The sequence below is a fragment of the Crocodylus siamensis genome, chromosome 3 (genome assembly GCF_052110815.1).
Source record: "Crocodylus siamensis isolate JL-2025a chromosome 3, ASM5211081v1, whole genome shotgun sequence".
Lineage (NCBI taxonomy): Eukaryota > Metazoa > Chordata > Crocodylia > Crocodylidae > Crocodylus > Crocodylus siamensis.
Genome location: NC_143397.1, coordinates 223,388,498 through 223,406,097, shown reverse-complemented (window position 1 = coordinate 223,406,097; position 17,600 = coordinate 223,388,498). Strand labels below are relative to the sequence as shown.

Genomic DNA, 17,600 nt, shown 5'->3' with positions numbered 1-17,600 from the left:
GCTTTTCTGTAGGCAACACAATGGCTCTGCCCTGCTCTGGTTGGGTGAGCGGCAAGAGGGCATAACCCCCACTCCCAGTGCCTTCTGCCACCCACCTGAAGCACAGCCCAGTGTAGCCCTGGCCCCGCAGATTCGGGGGCACATGCCCCCAACCCATCCCCTCCCAAACCAGTAGTGGGAGCTGTGACGAGAGCCACCGGACAAGCTGCCAGGCGAGCAGCTCTTGGACTGGTAGCCTGCAGCAGTGGGAGCCACCCACCCTGTCCCCATACCCCCCCACCCTGGCTGGGCCACCCTTGTCCCAGTCCATCTTAGCCCCAGCCCAAATCCCCTCCCTCACTGCAGGGACATTGATCTGCCCCCCTCCCCCAACAGACTTACCAGCTAGAGGCAGCTGTGCTGAGCATGGTAAAGGAACCCATTCCCCATTTATAAAACATTGTTCCTATGGGAAAATCTGCCCTAGTTACAATGTTTCAACTTAAAACATGGTTTTCAGGAACCGATTGCATCCTAAGTTTGAGGATTGCCTGTATCTTTTACTGGAGCAGCCATATAGTTGGGAGAAATGCTGGTCAATCTTTCAAGCACAAAATGCCCTTTTTCTGAAAGCTTATCTAATATCTCTTCTGACTCTATAGTTGGTCCAGTAAGAGATATTGCAAACCCCCTTGTATATGTTAACAATACTGTCAGGATAAAAATATTTTGTTTTCTTTTCCATATTAAAGGGAACTCCTTACATAATTAAAAACCAAAATAAAAATGACAAAAAAACTTTCAAATTTATCTTCATGTCATTATTGATGCTGGAGAGAGTCACTTTGCAACCACTTATCAATGATGATAAACTAGCTACTTTCTAGTGATCAGATTTTAGCACAATATTACAATCTGGTTTTGGCAAACATAGCAAAAGATGTTATGTTTTCCTTTTACGAAACAAGTTGCATAAGATATTTTAATAAATCAGGAGGAGGAGGAGCAATACCACATTTTCTTCTTCTTTTTCTTTAGTTTAATAAACAGAACAACTCTTTTCTGTGTTACTACTATATAATAGAACTGCAAGAGAAAGCAGTCCCCTGACTTTCTACCTATACTAGTTCTTGTATTTTTAAAAACAAAACAAAACAAAACAAAACAGTGCCTCGCTTTATTCTGCTACCTTAGACAGGGAGACCCCTTATCCTGTTTTGCTCATGTTCAGCTTATGCTCCTCTTTTGTCTCAACTGAATTTCTTGTATTAATTCAGCAGGGCACAACAGAACACTTGCAACTTGTGCTGAAATTCCTACTGTGTGCTTTTCACTCTGCATTCTCACTGAAACCACAGACTGAAGTCAATGAGAAGGTCTTGCTGTCCAGTTGTAAGAAGCCCAAAACAACCACACCATATGCATACAAGAGTGAGTACAAAGGGCAGCTCAGTCTCCAGACCTGACTTAAATTTCAGTCCTGATTTACTCCTGCCTGACTCATATTTTACACCATGATAGAACCAACTGATTTCAGTGGAGATACTCCTGATTTACATCAGTGTAAGTGAGAAGAAAATCAGGCACCAGTTTCTATGAGATGGGCCCTCATATGTTAAAAAGTGACTCTGATCCTACCACATCGTTTCACATAATCCGCTAAACAAGTTTTGGAGAGGGATGATTCTCAGTCTGCCAGCCCTAGGCCAACCTAAAGCTGAAAGGCTCACTAGTCCATTACCAATCCCCTGGAGCCCTCCAACCCCCACCTTTAACATAGTTTTGATCTCTGTAACACTTTAACTACTCTTGTGGTCTCTTCTCCTACTAGAAAATGGTCATGATTAAATGCATCAATATTCATTTCCTGTTTCCTAGCCTGGAAACATAAAGTATCAATTATGTGGACAGACAACGTAATTCACATTGATCATTCAAAATCTCAACCCCACAGTTTCTACAGGTCACCATTGAAGAGGCTATGCTCTAGCCTTAATTTTTTTCTTTTTTTTTTTTTTTTTTTTTAATAATTCTGATTTTCTAATTACTTTTCTAAAACAGGTAAATAAAAGACTTGTTCCTCTGATATTTAATGAGCTATTAACAGCCAGCTGTATGTTCACATCTGTGTAAATATTTGACATTCAAAGTTACAATTAAAAAAATATAGAACTAAGGCTGTAAGAAGATTTCAGAGCATACATTGACATTCATTATTTGCAACATTTTTCTCCATTTTTAAAACCCACCTGATTAACCTTCAAGATTTTATTGCCATGAGGGAATTAGAAAGATGGGAGAAATTTGAGAGAGGGAATTGGACAGGGATCTGAAGACAGGCCTAAAAGGCAGGACTCACTGAGATCTTACCCTCACTTTAAAAGCAAAGCCTCTCCATGGCCTTGAGCATGTCTTTTAACCCATCTGTCCTAATCTGCAAAATGGGAAAAATAAATGCTGGATAAAAATTTCAAAAACACCAATGGGTGGAAGAATCATGTGCAAAGATGCTGCATAGGAATTAAAATCCTCTGCAGCTGATTCATTAGATGTATAGTAGGGCTTGTCAAAACTTCTCCATCAATGCCGTTTTTCTTGGAATAAAAAAGTCTTTTTCTTCCTAGCACTAATATACAGCAATAGCAACACAAATTGTCCAGTGAGATATCCTCCCCACTTTCCACAACATTATCTTCACTCACCTTGTCACAAAAGACCTTGATCTGGCAGTAGGCTCGGTGGATGGGTTTATTGCTGCGATTATTGTAGCTGTAAGTGTCAATTTGAATCATCAAAGGAAGACCCTTTACACCTTTTTGTGAAGAAAAATCTGTGCTCAGGCAATTCACTGTGATGAAAATCTGAAGCAGAGAGACAGAGATCAGAGATTACCTTTAAAAGGCTGTACACGTGATTATTCTTCACTGGAGACTTCTGAGACCATATAAAAATGTGGCAAAATTTAAAGCAAGAGTTGTCTTTATTAAAAACATTGAGAAAGAAATATAAAGAGAGAGTTATAAACATTTTGTTATTGAATTCAACTACCATCTCAATTTTGAAAAAACTCACAGAACTGCATCTTCACTTCAGATGCAACTATTTCTTTCCAAATTCAATTTTGGCCTGTCTGACATCTCATAAGTGTTCAGCTATCAGTTTAAGTTCGACAAACAAACCAGAACTAAATTTTCCCATAGCTCTTTTTCCTTTCCACTGTCTTAAAACAACTGTCCTCCTTGTTTTTCACTCCCCTGAGTTACATCTTTGACTTCTCTAGGTTTTCATATGCTAGTTGTATCTTCACCTTGCCAAATCTTTCTGCATAACATCTCCAAGATCTGACCTCCCCTATTCATCCACACTACTAATACTGGCTTAGGCTATCATCATCTTCCATTTCCATTTGACAACATCCTTTTTTCTGCTTTTGACAAATCATATTTTGCCATGTGTAACAGGGGGGACAATGCTCCCAGGGCCCGGTCATAGTACCGGCCTACCCACCTGTCTAGGGCAATCTGCAAGTCTCATCTGCCATGCCCTGTTGTTAAAATACTGGTTGTAACAACGTGGGAGGCTGCCCATTTAAGACCCCAATGCATAGAGGTATACACACAACCCTGACCTTCCCTTATCATGTCCCATGCCTCACAGATGGCATCCTTGAATTGTTCTTTACTCCAGCTTGTGGCTGGGTCAAACTCAGCTCCTTGCTAGTTCTCATGCATTCGTCCTTTCACTCCACCCCATCAGGCCTCATTCATACTGCCCTGTCTCACTGGGGCCTCTTCCACTCTCCCTTCTCTCACCAGGCCTCTTACGTGCTGCCCCTCACTGAGCCACACCCAACCTGTCCTGCTCCCTTAAACGACTGCGTAAGCCATCAGGCTTGCCTACTTGCACTCCTTGGCTTGCTGGCACGCAGCCTCTTGGGCCCACTCACAACCTTCACCTGAACGGTGACCAGCCAATTTGCCTTGCCCTGGGCAGAACTCTGACCCAAGCCCCTCTCTGGATAACTCGTCATTCTCGCCCCCTCATTAGGGCTGACTACTCGCCCCTTCCATCCACAATTCACATTGAGCTGCATCACTCAGTCCTGGGCCCAACTACAGCCTCAGGCATCCAAAGATCAACCTTGGTCTCACTGCCCCCTTCTGGAGTTTACACTCATGCCCTCACCCTAGGGCCTGCCTCTCACCACCCCTTCCTTCTCTGGGGCCTTACTGCTACTACTGCTGCTGGCTCAGGCCTGAGCTAAAATGGAGGTTGCTCAGCCCTCTCCTCCAATCACATGGCCTGGCTTCCAGCCATGTAACTTTCTCATTAAGGCTGGCCCACACCTGCCAGTTGCCCTTAAATCTTGATCTTGCCCTTAAAGTGGCAGACACCTAAAGGTGCTCTGCCACACACCTTCCCCCTTAAAATGGCTGCCATTGGGGGTCTCTCCCCGCTGCTTACCATGTAGTAGGGCTATGCGAAGCTTCGGTCCCCGATTCCATTTAGTGAAGATTTTGTCCAATTTAAGGGCTGCATCTCCAAATCCGAATTGAAATCAGGAGACCCTTTAATCTCTCCAAATTGAATCTGAATGCTCTGAATCAATTTGGAAAGATTCAAAAAGATTTGGTGATTCAGACATGAACATAGCTTTAAATGGTTTTTCTATATACCTCAAAGTACCAGGCAGCTCATCAATGCTACAATGCCGGGGCAGATGAAGCATCCCAGAAGAGCACAGGGGGCTCCCCAGCAGACCTGGAAATGGAGCAGAAGCACTTCTGGTCCACTTCTGGGTCCACCAGGGAGTGCACAGGGGGGCCCCCTGCCCCCTCCCCAGCTTGGCGGCTGGTGTCTCCTGGGTCTGAGGGGCACCCAGGGTCCCCCTGCAGCCGATCACCAAGCCAGGGGGTAACAGGGCCTGCATGGTCTCCAGCAGACCCACTTCCGGGTTTGCTGCCAAGCGCACGGGGGGGTCCCCCTGCACTCCTGTAGGATGCTCCATCTGCCCCAGCATTGCAGCATTAACGAGCTATGCCTGGTACCCTGAGCTATGTAGAAAAAACATTTAAAGCAGCGCATGTCTGAATCGCCGATTCTCTGAATCAGCATTGAATCTTCAGATTTGGATTTGGCCGAACTGAATCAGGGACAGTGATCCGAATCAACTAATCGAATCACTGTCCCCAGTTAGGGCCGAATCCGAATCAAATATGGCCCATTTCACACACCCTTACCATGCAGGCTTCTCACTAAGTGGCAAGCACCCCAATGGTGCTCCGTTACACCATGTCACGAATGCTACTTTAAAGATCATTTTCCTAGTTCATCACTTTTGCTTCTCTTTTGGTATCCCTTCCCTGGTTGCCTTTCTCTACTGCTCCATACATAAATGACTTGCTATTCCTTTCACAGCCTTCCATAGCCTATTCCCACACATTTGTTAAATGTTCAAAAAAGCACCTTTGCATTTTTTTCTCATTCGGTTTCACATATGCAAAGCTACTTCTTCATGTTCAAGTTCCTTAAAACATTTCTTTGCTAAGAAGCATACCAACTTTGACAACACTCGGGCTATTCGTGTCCTGTGACCACTGCCCATTGTGCTTTGCAGTAGTGGTCTCATTGCTTCTTGGTGCTCTGTATCAATTTGCCTATCTCTTGCCTTATATGTATTATGTAAGCTTTTTGGGGCTAGGCAGTCTTTTTGTTGTATGTTTGCACAGCACCTGATACAGTGCTGTCCCAGATGATGATTATACTTCCTCCAGAATAATAATACAAAAAACAAATGATTATTGTTGCTATGAAATGGTGATTTCTTCCATTCCAGGATTCAGCACATGGGATTTTGGTGATGGAAATGTAATACTAAACTTCACTTTTCTCACTGACATATATAATATAATGATTATATAATGATCCTTTTCCCCTTAGTGCACAGGATTCAGTCCTACTGAAAAAAAAATACATGCCCATGGAACACACAACCAAAGAAAACTGGCAGTACAAACTGTGAGGAACAAGTCTCAGGGTAAAAAGGAGAGACTTAGTGGTAGAAGAAATCCCCAGGGTCCTGTAAAAATTCAGAAGTCAGAAAATTGAACAGGTTCCCACTTCTCCACAAATGCAAGACTTTTTTTTAAATAGGAAGTGTTTTCCTAAAGTCCTATTGCTACCTACCACCCCTGTGATAAGTTACACCCACAATAAAGGAGTGCTGCTGGAGTGATGGGGGAGGGGTGTTTCACTCTGAAGTTAAAGTTACAGTCAGGTATTTTACGATGGAGTTGGCACAGCCTGTTTGCCTGATTGAGCTAATGGCATAGCAGCTTTTCTGCACCTGATTGTATCAGACTGCTGCATTTACAAATGAAATAGTTGAAGTTTAACTGAAGTGAGGGGAGGGAGTCAGGGAAGGGCCCAGGCTGAAACTCTGATTTTGAAGCTGATAGTGTTATTCTGTTTCACATTGCAGCTCAGCCTATCTAGCTCCAGGGCCTGACTGTGGACATGGTGTAAGTTCTTGGAAACATGGAGGGCTTACTCTCATTTACCTTCATTCTCCTTTAGGCTGCTCTAGCAGTGTCTCAAAGTAACCAGAGATATAGGGCAGTGCAAAGACAGCTTAGCATACATGAAAATATGGTCTATAATTTTTGCTCAGATGAGAGGTTAAAAAAAAAAAAAAAGCATCGTCATATCTTATACAATTGCATATACTACTATGCATTGCCTTTTCTAACCCCCAGAAATGTAGAGCATAATATGAGATATCAGAGAAAACAGGCTCAATCAACTGCAACATTATTTCATTTTTCTGTAACATTAAAAGTCTTAATTGAGTGATAACAAATTATTCAACATGAATAATAGAGGGACATTATAAAATTCAATATCCAGCCCTGGATACTGTAACGTATTGTGATCTTTTAAAATAGAAATAATTTTACTTTCATGCAATATGCATGAAAATTAGGACACTTCTATTATCTTTAACACCATATCATTTGTACCATGTGGACAGAACAGATGGATTGGAATAAACACAGATCATTGATTTTCACGAGAGTTTTTACCTCTGCACGCTTTTCTATTAGCTTCCTTTTAAAGCAAAGGTATGTTTTATAAAGATAAAAAACCCTAGTAAACAGAATACAGATATGGGGTCCTCAAGGAACATATATATTTTCTTGAAATTGATTTTAATTTCTTATTTTGAATCACTGAAGACATTGGCATGCTCCTTGCATTTATCTCTGAAAGACTTCTCTGATCAGACAATTGAGTGCTCAGGAGCCCTTTTATTATTACACAGCATAGTGCTGATTTTCATTAAGTTTTGACTCTGGCAAGCTCCTCTAGATTGGATGCCAGTGAGATAGCAGGGTGAGTGAGGGCCTGCCCACCTCCTTTGCTCCCCCAGCAGAAGTGTTCTTTTGAAATGCATTGCTAACAGATGTCTTTTCTGTCACATATTTTTAAATGAAAAATCACAAGCTAAAACTATAGCACAGGCTCCCATTTGTGCTGTTATTAACAATTAATTCCATTTCTAGCTTTGACCCTATGTTCTTAAATTGCACCTTGCAACATCCCACACAAACTGCTACTTGCATTATAGGCAGACAAGCTTGGGTTTCAGTCCGAGGAGAAAAATTAACAAAATGAAGAAAAAAAAAAGAAAACTACTGAGCATCTATTGCTCACCTGGACTGTTGACCTTAATGTTTTCCTTCTCTCTTATTGCTTCTTATATTGTTGCTTTCTTGTCTGTTTTTTGCTCTACATAAAAATTTAGCACGGGCCATAATGTACTTTATGTGGCATATTTCTGAATTCAAAGAGACCCATGTAACCTAGTGGAGATTCTCCCTCACCTCCTTAAATCAAGAATCACAACATTCACCCCCCTGAGGCAATGAGGGAGGAATGTGGCCTGCTCTGAAGATCAGCAATTTTCACTTACCCTTTCATGTGGGGCTTATTTTTCCCTGTATAACCCTCACCTCTCAGGCCACTGGCAGACATTAAAATAACAGTGCGATAGAGATCTGAGGAATGTTATGTCCCGTTCCAAACATTGTGCATCCTGCCTTGCCATGCATGCATAGCAAGACATGCAGTGTTTGGGATGGGACATAAAATTCCCCAGATCCCAAACTGCATGACTGCTAGGGCTGAACTGTGACCTGGGGCTGCCCCCAACACAATTCTATTCTAAAGTCTTAATTGAGTGATAACAAATTATTCAACATGAATAATAGAGGGACATTATAAAATTATTATGAGCAACAGGATGCTAATACCTGGGCCCTGGGGCTGTCCCATGCTCAACTGAGTATTGAGATTAGGCAGTGGGTAGCCCAATGCCTAAAAACCACATGTGCAAGCCTTGTGCTTGCAGCTGGGTGGTTTAAAAGCCTAGAGTACTGGAAGCCTGAACCTGAAGAGCTTTTCTCTGATCTTGTGTCCCTGCACTCTAGGCTTTTAAACATCCCATATGCAACATGTGCTGCATTTAAGAGTTGCAGGATGCTGGGAGCCCAAGACCAGAGAGTCTCTCCCCAGGTTCCTCTGCCCTGGGCTTTTCAGCACTACGCATGAAACCCAGCTGGGATGCAAGTAGAGTTTTTAGACTTGGGTCCATTTTTTTTATTTTATTTTTTTTCAAATTCTGATGTGGAACATGGGACAGCCTCTGGTCCCAGTTGGAGACCAGAGCTGCCCCCAACCCAGTCCCAGAGATTAGGCAGAGGGTGGTTATGTCCCAGGTCCTGGGGTTGCTACATGCCCCATCCTGATGCTTAGCTGAGCACTGGGATAGGGCAAGGCACAGCCTTCAGTCCCAGTTCAGCTGACTGTCAGCATCAAGACCATGGCAGCCCTGGGACTGGGACACATTCATATAAACCAGCCCCCAAAATGTTCTAGATTATATGTGGAACATTTTTGTGGTTGGTTTGCCATTTTGTGGTACTATAAATTGACTGAATGTGACGTGATTGGACCTCAACTGTATTTTACTAGCAGAAAGACCCTGAGTTTTTACCTTTAGTGCAGAAAAGACTTGTCAGGATTAGATACATTTTAAAGCAATAAGAAAATTATGACCTTTAATTACTCTGCTTTTCTGCTCGTTTGAACCAGCAGAAAATCCAGGACACTTTGATAATAAAGAATGAGGAACATTTAATGACTGACAACGTTACAAAACTGACGTAAGATAAAAATAACTCTCTCTTTTGGGGAAATCTTTATCTCCTCGTGGGGAGGAGTCCTGTTTTATGCCGCTGTTATTACGAGGATTTCATATGTTTGTTAAACACTGAAGCATAATTAGAGCTGTACAAATGAAAAACACAGTTACCTGCCTTGAGAGACAGGCATGGCTCAACAATTCATTTCTTCTTTAGCATTTAATTGCCTACATGACTCCTACCTCAATCTCCTGGCTTATACACTTTAAAGGTCTGCAGTTATGAAACCTATAAATATAAGCCTTTTATTACTGTTTGCATTTCTTGCTCTCACCACCTTACAAAGAGCCGCTAAAAGTTTTTATGATGCAAAGTTAGACACTGTTCAACCATTTCTCTCTAGATTGCTAACATGTGAGATCTATACCCCTTGACTGTTCTTTAGAGAAATTAATGGCCTTCTGCTGAATCACTTCATTCTTTGTGACCACAGAGAGTTAAGATATTTGTGTCTTTCTTGGGGAAAGTAAAAACAATCCCATCATTCCTTTTATATATATATATATATATATAAATAAAATAGCAGCTTTACAGTTTCTCCTGCCATCCATTATCTTATAAATCCCATACAAAGGTAAGACTTTTGTTTTAGTTCAATGCCAATGTCTCCAGCAAATGTTTGCACTTCTCATTTGAAGCTTCCTTTATCCACACCACACCCAAACAGCTACATAAAAATACCATTTGCTTTGAATCCCAGCTGCATACTTACTGAACCATTTGTATACCCTGAAATTTCAACATCACTTGCTACCACAAGTTATTTTAACTCTCCCTTTACACACATGGGATGATTTATTAAACCTGGCTCTGAGCCTAATACCACATAAATTCTGGTACCAGTACTCAGATTATTGTCTATTCCTTCTAGCTCTATTTTTTTAAAGTATATAAATAACATTTTTCTCCTTAATAAACTATAATCCGATGTAGTTTAGTAAGGAAAGGAATAGTTAAGGACATCATAAATCTTAGCTTGCTCACATATTAAAACAAAACATATTATTCAAACTGATTTTAACAAACATGCATCATCACAATGCAAACAAGGTTAATTCTGACCCATATGTTGCTGGGGTCAGAGTTGTTTTTGTTATCATCTTGATTTTACAGCTATGACCAATTGTACCATAGTTGAATTAGAAGGTCAAAGAGCTCAATTCTGCAATTACTTATTTAGACAGAAGGGAAGGTAGAGATGTGCCTTATAGACTAGCTGAATCAGAGATGCATAAGCTTTCATGAGCCAGAGCTCATGACATCAGAAAGCTTATGCATCTCTGATTCTGTTAATCAGTAAAACACACTTCTACCTTTCCTTCTACATAACTTCAGACTAACATTGCTAGCTACCTCTGTCTGATCAGTCATTTGCTGAGAGTATTGATCATTGCCACAGGGCGTGTCCTACAAATAGGTGGAAAGCCTCCCATTGAGTTCAGGGTATGGAATTCTATTGAGAATTGAATCTAGCGTAGACTTCAGTTGTCTGCAATGAAAAAAGACTATTCAGAGTGGTAAACAACATGAAATAGCATGCATTTGGGGTTCAAAGCCTAAATGTGCCCATGCAGGAATATGACACCACAACATTTCTGTTTATCCAATGCCAGAATGATATTGCCTCGTAGAAGTTTACATTCACCAAAATCCAACTGGTACTGTGACGAATCACCTGCATTTTTCTCATAAACTATCCCTTAAATTTGATGCCTTGAATTTAATATAAAAATATGAATTTTCTTTCAGCAACGTTACCTTGAAGAAATAGCAGTCCCAACTTGTCTAAAATTAGTTTTTTTTAATCAATCATACACAAGGCCACTATTTACTTTCAAACATCAGAAGAGTTTGCATGGGTAGGAAAAATGCTTCCATTCAATCTACGGTGGTCTGTTTTTCAAGCAAGCTCAACTTTTATCAGAAGTCGGATTGAAAATACATGTTTATCAAAATAAAAGAAAGAAAAAAAAAATGCTATCTATAAAGTTCCACTAGATCTTCGCCATCTTGCTAGAGAAGTGGGATCAAATTCTACTGAGAGACAAGAAGTTGATTTCAGCACATGCCTTTAGCACAGTCACAGACTTGTGTATGAGATACTTTTTACAGTCAGACAGCTACTCTAGGCTTATACTTATTTCTCTCAACTACCTCTGCAAATATTAAGTGAGAAACCACCTAATTATCCTCGTCTTAAATATACATTATCTATACATAAAAGTAAATGAGGGGCTGAAAGGAAGGTAACACTTTTTTTATACTGTCTAGCAGAGTACTCTTAATACATACAGTGTCATTCCTCTGAGGATCCCAAAAATTAGTTTAGTATGGTTGAAAATCCCTTCCTCCGATTCTCCTATATCCTATATTTAACTAAAAAATTCCATGGTACTCAATAAGCTTCAGTATGACTAGTCTTCTGTCACACAACTGGATCCATAGTCTACTAAAGACAGTGGACACTCTCCCACTTTGTTCAATGTATTGGGTTCATAATTTTTCTTTCCCTTCCAACATACACTGAGGAAGGTGGAGGATCAATGACTACAACAAAAGGAGGTAGCTTTACCAAAGCTGTAACTCATTTCAAGTAACCAAGGAAGCAGAAGAGGTCTCTGCCTGAATTCTTTACATACATGATAAAGCTTCTTTTAACATAAACCAAACTGAGATGCTGCCTCAGGAAGACTTAAGCAGTCTTGCCTTATAATACGCTAAATTCTGTTTCCCTTGCTCAGGCTAAATATTACTTTTCTCCTCAAGCACTTCCAATGGCAAAATACTATTCAGCTCGAGTTCTGGCATCAGAATCTGGCTTTAAAACAACAGCCCATCATCTGGATTATATGGTAATGGAGAAAGGAGAGATCTGATTTTGGAGGTAGTGCTGTCTTGATGCTGGGAAAAGCATCAGATATGATTTTAAAACAAGAAAAGAAAAGAAAACTGGAATTGCTGAAGGAGCACAAAGAATTATTTTTTTCCTCCTCCTCAGTAGAAGGCTTCAAGTAGCATCTCTGAAGCCCAAGAAACAACTCCTCTTTTAAGCATTCAGTTCGACTCAAATGAAAGAGGCCTTTGTGTTTGTGAGGTTAGTTTTAATCTTGAAATTGTGGTGAAAGGGGGGAAAACAACACTGGGGAGAAACAATGGAGTCAATTTAAAGACTATTCTTCAAAAATTTTAAGAAAGGAGAGTCTGTAATTAGGGCTTGAAGTTCTCCAGCTCCCTTGAATGAGGTAAGTACTGAGGGAAAAAAAACAGCTTTTAATTACAAGACTTCAAGTCTGTGGCTTTCAAATAACTCAGTGGGATCTTGTGAGAATTCCTATTTCTGGGCATTAGCAAATGACCAGTTCCTTTTGAAATCTTACACACACACACAAATAAGAAACCTGCTTTAAAAAAAAAAAAAAAAACCAGTGAAAGCTGAGATATTCAAGTATTCACATGCTTCCAGAAGCCAGAGGTGCAAGAACCACACCAAATATTACAAGAATCAGGATAAAATTGTGAGAGTCAGTAACACTGGTTATGTGGGGCTAATGGGTTTTTAAGTCCCCTTACTAAACAAATTGCTATTAGGGTTCCCTATTTTCTAGCAGCATGATGGAGACAACAGCCATGGGGCAGCCTTTTAGTGCAGCCAAAGGAGGAAAAGACCAATCAGGTGAATGGAAGTCTAGCCCATAAGAAAATTCCTCCCTCTAATAACACAAGGCTGAGAGCTGCATACATATGCAGGCTGCTTTTCTAAGTCTGCTTTGGGATAGCAAACCAGCCAGAGTCAAAACAGCCTTAGTGTAGGTCCCTGTACCTACCTCAAGGACAGCACTGGGAACAGAAGAAAGGAAGAGTTGAAGTTGCAGAGAATGAGGAGATAGCCAGCCTGTGACTTCAACAGCAAGTAGGGGACCAATTAGCCAGAAGGAAAGGAGCAGCAAGGCCTGATACCTTGGTTAAGGGAAGACGAGATATGATGAGACTTCTAAGTTGGTGAGTAAAGCCTGTAACCAAGTGAGAAAGGTAAAGGTAAAGAACAAGGAAACGCATGACCTGGGGAGCTGAAAGGGTTCCTGCTGCCTGTTGAAAGGTAAAGTAAGGAGCAGAATGGAAGAGGGGGTGTACAAGCTCCTTTTCAAGAGATCCATGGAAGCAGGAGGAGGAGGAGCTGCAGGGGAAGAGCTAAGATGGGCAAAATTCATTTGTAGGGGGAGCTGGGAGGAGCTGCAAGTTGTTTAATTGACATTTTGGGGGGGATCAGAAATAATTTTGGGGTGGAGAGGATGCTGGGTGTCAGAAGCATTCATTTCCAGATGGATGAGCAGTATCTAGGACCCCATCGACACACTTCAGGTGTGATCAACTACTTAATCACTAGTTAATCACCATAAGTGGTCACTAAGCCACATGTTCAATCAAGTAATGGTATGATAAAAAGGAATAAGCTACAAAGTTACTCCACAAAATATGCATAACAACTTTGTAGCTGCTTCTTATACCACCATTAATTGAATGTGTGGCTAGGGGCCCCTAGGCTGGGAGCCCCATCAACTGATTGAAGTTCCCACCTGTGTGGGGCCCATCTGCACCCCCAAGCCTGGGAGCTTCCAACTGACAGGGATCCCAGCCGCACAGGAGCATGCACCCACCCAAGGCTGGGAAATCGCAGCACTTGGTCTTTCAGCTGAGGGTGCATGGTGCATTCCCACAGCTGGGAGTTCACAGCAGCTGAGGTCTCCCAGCTGTGGGGCTGAATGGACAGCACCTGCAGCTTGGAGCTCCATCAACTGAGGGGGCTCCCAGATGCAGGAGCTTGCTTCTTGCCATTTGAGGGGGGAGTCCGAGATTGGGCTTGCCCTGAACCAGCAGTAAGGTGTGATAGGATCTGATTTGCGATCCTACAATCACGCTTCCTGCCATGCATGTTTAAAGATATGCTTATTGCATTTTGTTTCTCTATAATTTGAATTAAATACACAATTCACTAATAAAATGTCAGGATTTGAATTCAATTTAAAAGGAGGCAGGATAGTGACAGTCAAGTCTGTCATCATTGAATGTCACCTGCTGCAAGTATAACCTCAGTGTAATAGGGATATATTGGTGAGCTTTGTTATGAGTGTAATTCATCTTCTGGATTTGTTGACCTTATGGTATACTTGAATGCTGGTGATATTTAACATGAAGCTGGTTCCTGTTATCCAGTGAGACTTGAGATCATTCACTAGTTATTATTTCTGAAAAGCCTGCAGTACCAATACTGATTTTACAATGTACTTTTTCCTGGTTAGTATAAGGTCAGAGAACACAAGCTTGTTTTAACCAGCTATTTTTCACTGCATCTGTACCAACTTAATGCAATGATTTGGATACTGATACAAAAATAAGAAAAACCTGGAAATTATCAATTTAAATCTAGCTAAGCATTAATAGGTGGGAGTTAGATTGCTATGGACAGCCAGCTAGTTTCTACAAAGCTATCTCCTCAGTTCTGTGTGATGAACTATATCTCCATAACTAAATTATGAGAGTTAAAATTGTTCAAGGAATCTGGACCATTCTTATCTAGAATAGCTGCAAGGGAACTGCATTTTTAACTGAATGGGAAAATACGTGAAATCACCTAGGCAACGAAAAATAAAATTTACCAGTTCTAGTTTGATACTTGGCTCCAGCCACAACATCAATATATACAACCCCATTGAAAACAATGACACAAGTCACTGACAGCATCATTTGGCTCGCATAATATTTACTGTTGATGATGAAGAAGAAGAAGAAGAAAGGAAGAGTTCAGCTTGGATCGCATTTGTCACCTTATATATTTGAATCTTAACACACACACTTTATAAAATTGACCTATTCAAATAGAAACCATTGAAAGGCAATAAATATGGAACCCACTACACTATTTTGCAATGTACTTCCAATGATTAATCTCCCTTTATTAGAGCAGGAACCTGGCTCAGTTTGAAACTCTTGCCCAAGAGCTTTATTTCAGTGGGCCCCTGTTTTCATACACCAGGGGTGGGCAATTATTTTGGGCAGAGGGCCGCATGGGTAGACCCACCCCTTGACAGTTGCCCCGCCCCCTAGTTGCCATCTTGTGACTGGAAGTCCCATCTCCTAACCCCTGATCTTTGCCCTCCCCTTGCCCCTGGAAGGACTACTTTCAACAAGAGGTTTTGCTATCTCAGAACCAGAAAAATACCAAATTATATTCTAAAACTCGAACATCTACAACTTTTATTAATTTTATTTCAAAATATATTTTTGTCCTGATTTACATTTGTTTATGTCATGCACATAGAGATGATTTCACAATAGTAATGAAGTCTTATTCTTGGTCTATTGTGGAAGGGTGGAGGCATGGGGGGGTATAGGTTTGTGGGAGTCTGTGCATGTGTGGGTATGTGGGGGAGGGTAGCTGTGGGGTGAGGGAGCATGTGGGTGTGTGTGTGGATATGTGGGGTATAAGTAGGTGTGGGGTTTGTGGGGGGACTGTGGGGAGGAGGGCAGCTGGGATTAGCATGTATAGCAATGAAAGAGGAGTGTGGGTGCATGTATATGGTGGGGGGGTGTGAGACTTGCTCTATGAACTCACTCACTCACTGCCCACGCATGTGCGCACACACACACGCTGTCCCTCCCTTATTGCTCTCTCTCTCCCCTGCTCCTGCCCTCATTGCACAGATGCATGCGCATTCACACACACACACACACCCTCCTGCTCCTAGCCCTGGGGTACTGGTGCAGGCCCCATGCTTCCGCAATCTGGCCATGCAGCCAGGAGTTATGTGGTGCAGGAGCATCTGGCTGGCGGGCAGGGATGCACTGAAAGCAGTGTCAGGTGAGGGAGAGTGGGAGCAAGCAGGCATGTGAGAGCAGTGACAGCTGGGCAGGAGCTCAGGGCCCATGCCAGTGTCCCAGGACCCACGCTGGCAGGGCCCAGAGTGGGCGACAAGAGTGTGGGGTCCCATCCAGCGGGGGCTGTATGGAGCCGGGCAGTCTCCCTTCTCTCCCTGCTTGCACAGCCCAGACTGGCTCCACAGACCCTTTCCAGCCCACACCCCATGCTCCTGTCACCCCACTCTGAGCACCAGAGTGGCCCCAGGAGACCAGTGCGGCCCCACACTCCCACCCAGCTGTCACTGCATTCCCATGCACCCACTCACTGCCACTCCCCCCACCCCACACTTTCCTGCCTGTCACTGCAGCGCTCTGGCACCACATGGTCCCTGCTGCATGGCTGTGACCACAGGACTCAGCATGAGGCAGCCTGTACCCAAGGACTGGGGTGATATCCCATGATCCTCATGTTCTTACCTGAATTTCCCTCTCCAGTGCAGGGACGCAGGAACAGCCTGACACTCCTAGGCCAGAAGCTTCTGCTGGGCAGGGAGTTCTGGTTGGAGGGGCCTAGGGGGGCAGGGCTAGGCAGGCCTTGCTGCAGGGTCCTGCTGCCAGCTTCCTCTGGGTCCTGCTGCCCCTGGATCCTGTCATCATTGACAAGCAGCCAGGAGCAGATAAATATTAATTTTCTAAATTTTTTATGGGTCCCGCAGTCCACATAGAATGGCCTGGCAAGCTGTATTTTGCCCGCCCCTGTCACATACCGTCTTGCCTTAAAGAGATTCCATAAGCATACCTCAAGTCACCTGGGCTACTTTTTAGACAATGGAATTTGCTCACTTCTGCACAATTGTCTTGTGTTAATTAAGGAAGAGAATGGGGTGGATAGGAGAGGTAGTATTTATAAATAAATGCCATTAAAAATACAATTCACTCCACGTATAACCTACCTTCGCTTCTTCATTGACATCCCAAGTAAAGGACACAGCGTTGTATGCAATTTCCTCAATATTCCCAATGGTGTTAAAACTCTCCTTGTAATCAGCTGTGGACACAACAAGTTTTAAAAAATGTTGAGAAAAATTATATATACATTTATTCTTAAAGTTCACGGATGAGTCTCCAAGTCTGCCCTTTGCCTTTTCATTCAGGTGGGGATCAGGTGTCAGGAAAACCTAGTGTTACTTATGTTTCACTGCATATGGAAAGGCAGGTTGGCACTTTAGAAACTCCCTGCTCTACCTTCTCCTTGACTTTAGCCCCTTTTTGAAGTTTCATTGTTAATACATCTAATTTAGCACACTGTGATATTCCTGCTAAGCTATACTCTTTAGTACACTGCGGGGGCATCTATAAGAGATGCTTACTAAGGAGTTGCCTAATTAGCCCCACAGTAAAGTATCACCATTTACACATGCACAGCTATTAGTCTGGAGTAAACTAATTAACTCTGCCATAGGTTAGTACTGCCTGATGCAAGTACTATCCTACAGTGGAGTT

General features: G+C 42.3%; 1 protein-coding gene across 4 annotated transcripts in view; it reads right to left on the bottom strand.

The window, feature by feature from the left end:
* Positions 1 to 17,600, bottom strand: part of GRHL2 (grainyhead like transcription factor 2) — a 120,978-nt gene that overhangs the window by 43,371 nt on the left and 60,007 nt on the right. For all 4 annotated transcript variants that reach the window (XM_090040448.1, XM_090040449.1, XM_090040447.1 and 1 more), the window contains exons 8-9: positions 17,051 to 17,145; positions 2,682 to 2,840 (exon numbers count right to left, since the gene is read on the bottom strand). In XM_090040448.1, the coding sequence (XP_089896574.1) occupies positions 2,682 to 2,840; positions 17,051 to 17,145 (254 nt within the window). The remainder of the gene's footprint in view (positions 1 to 2,681; positions 2,841 to 17,050; positions 17,146 to 17,600) is intronic.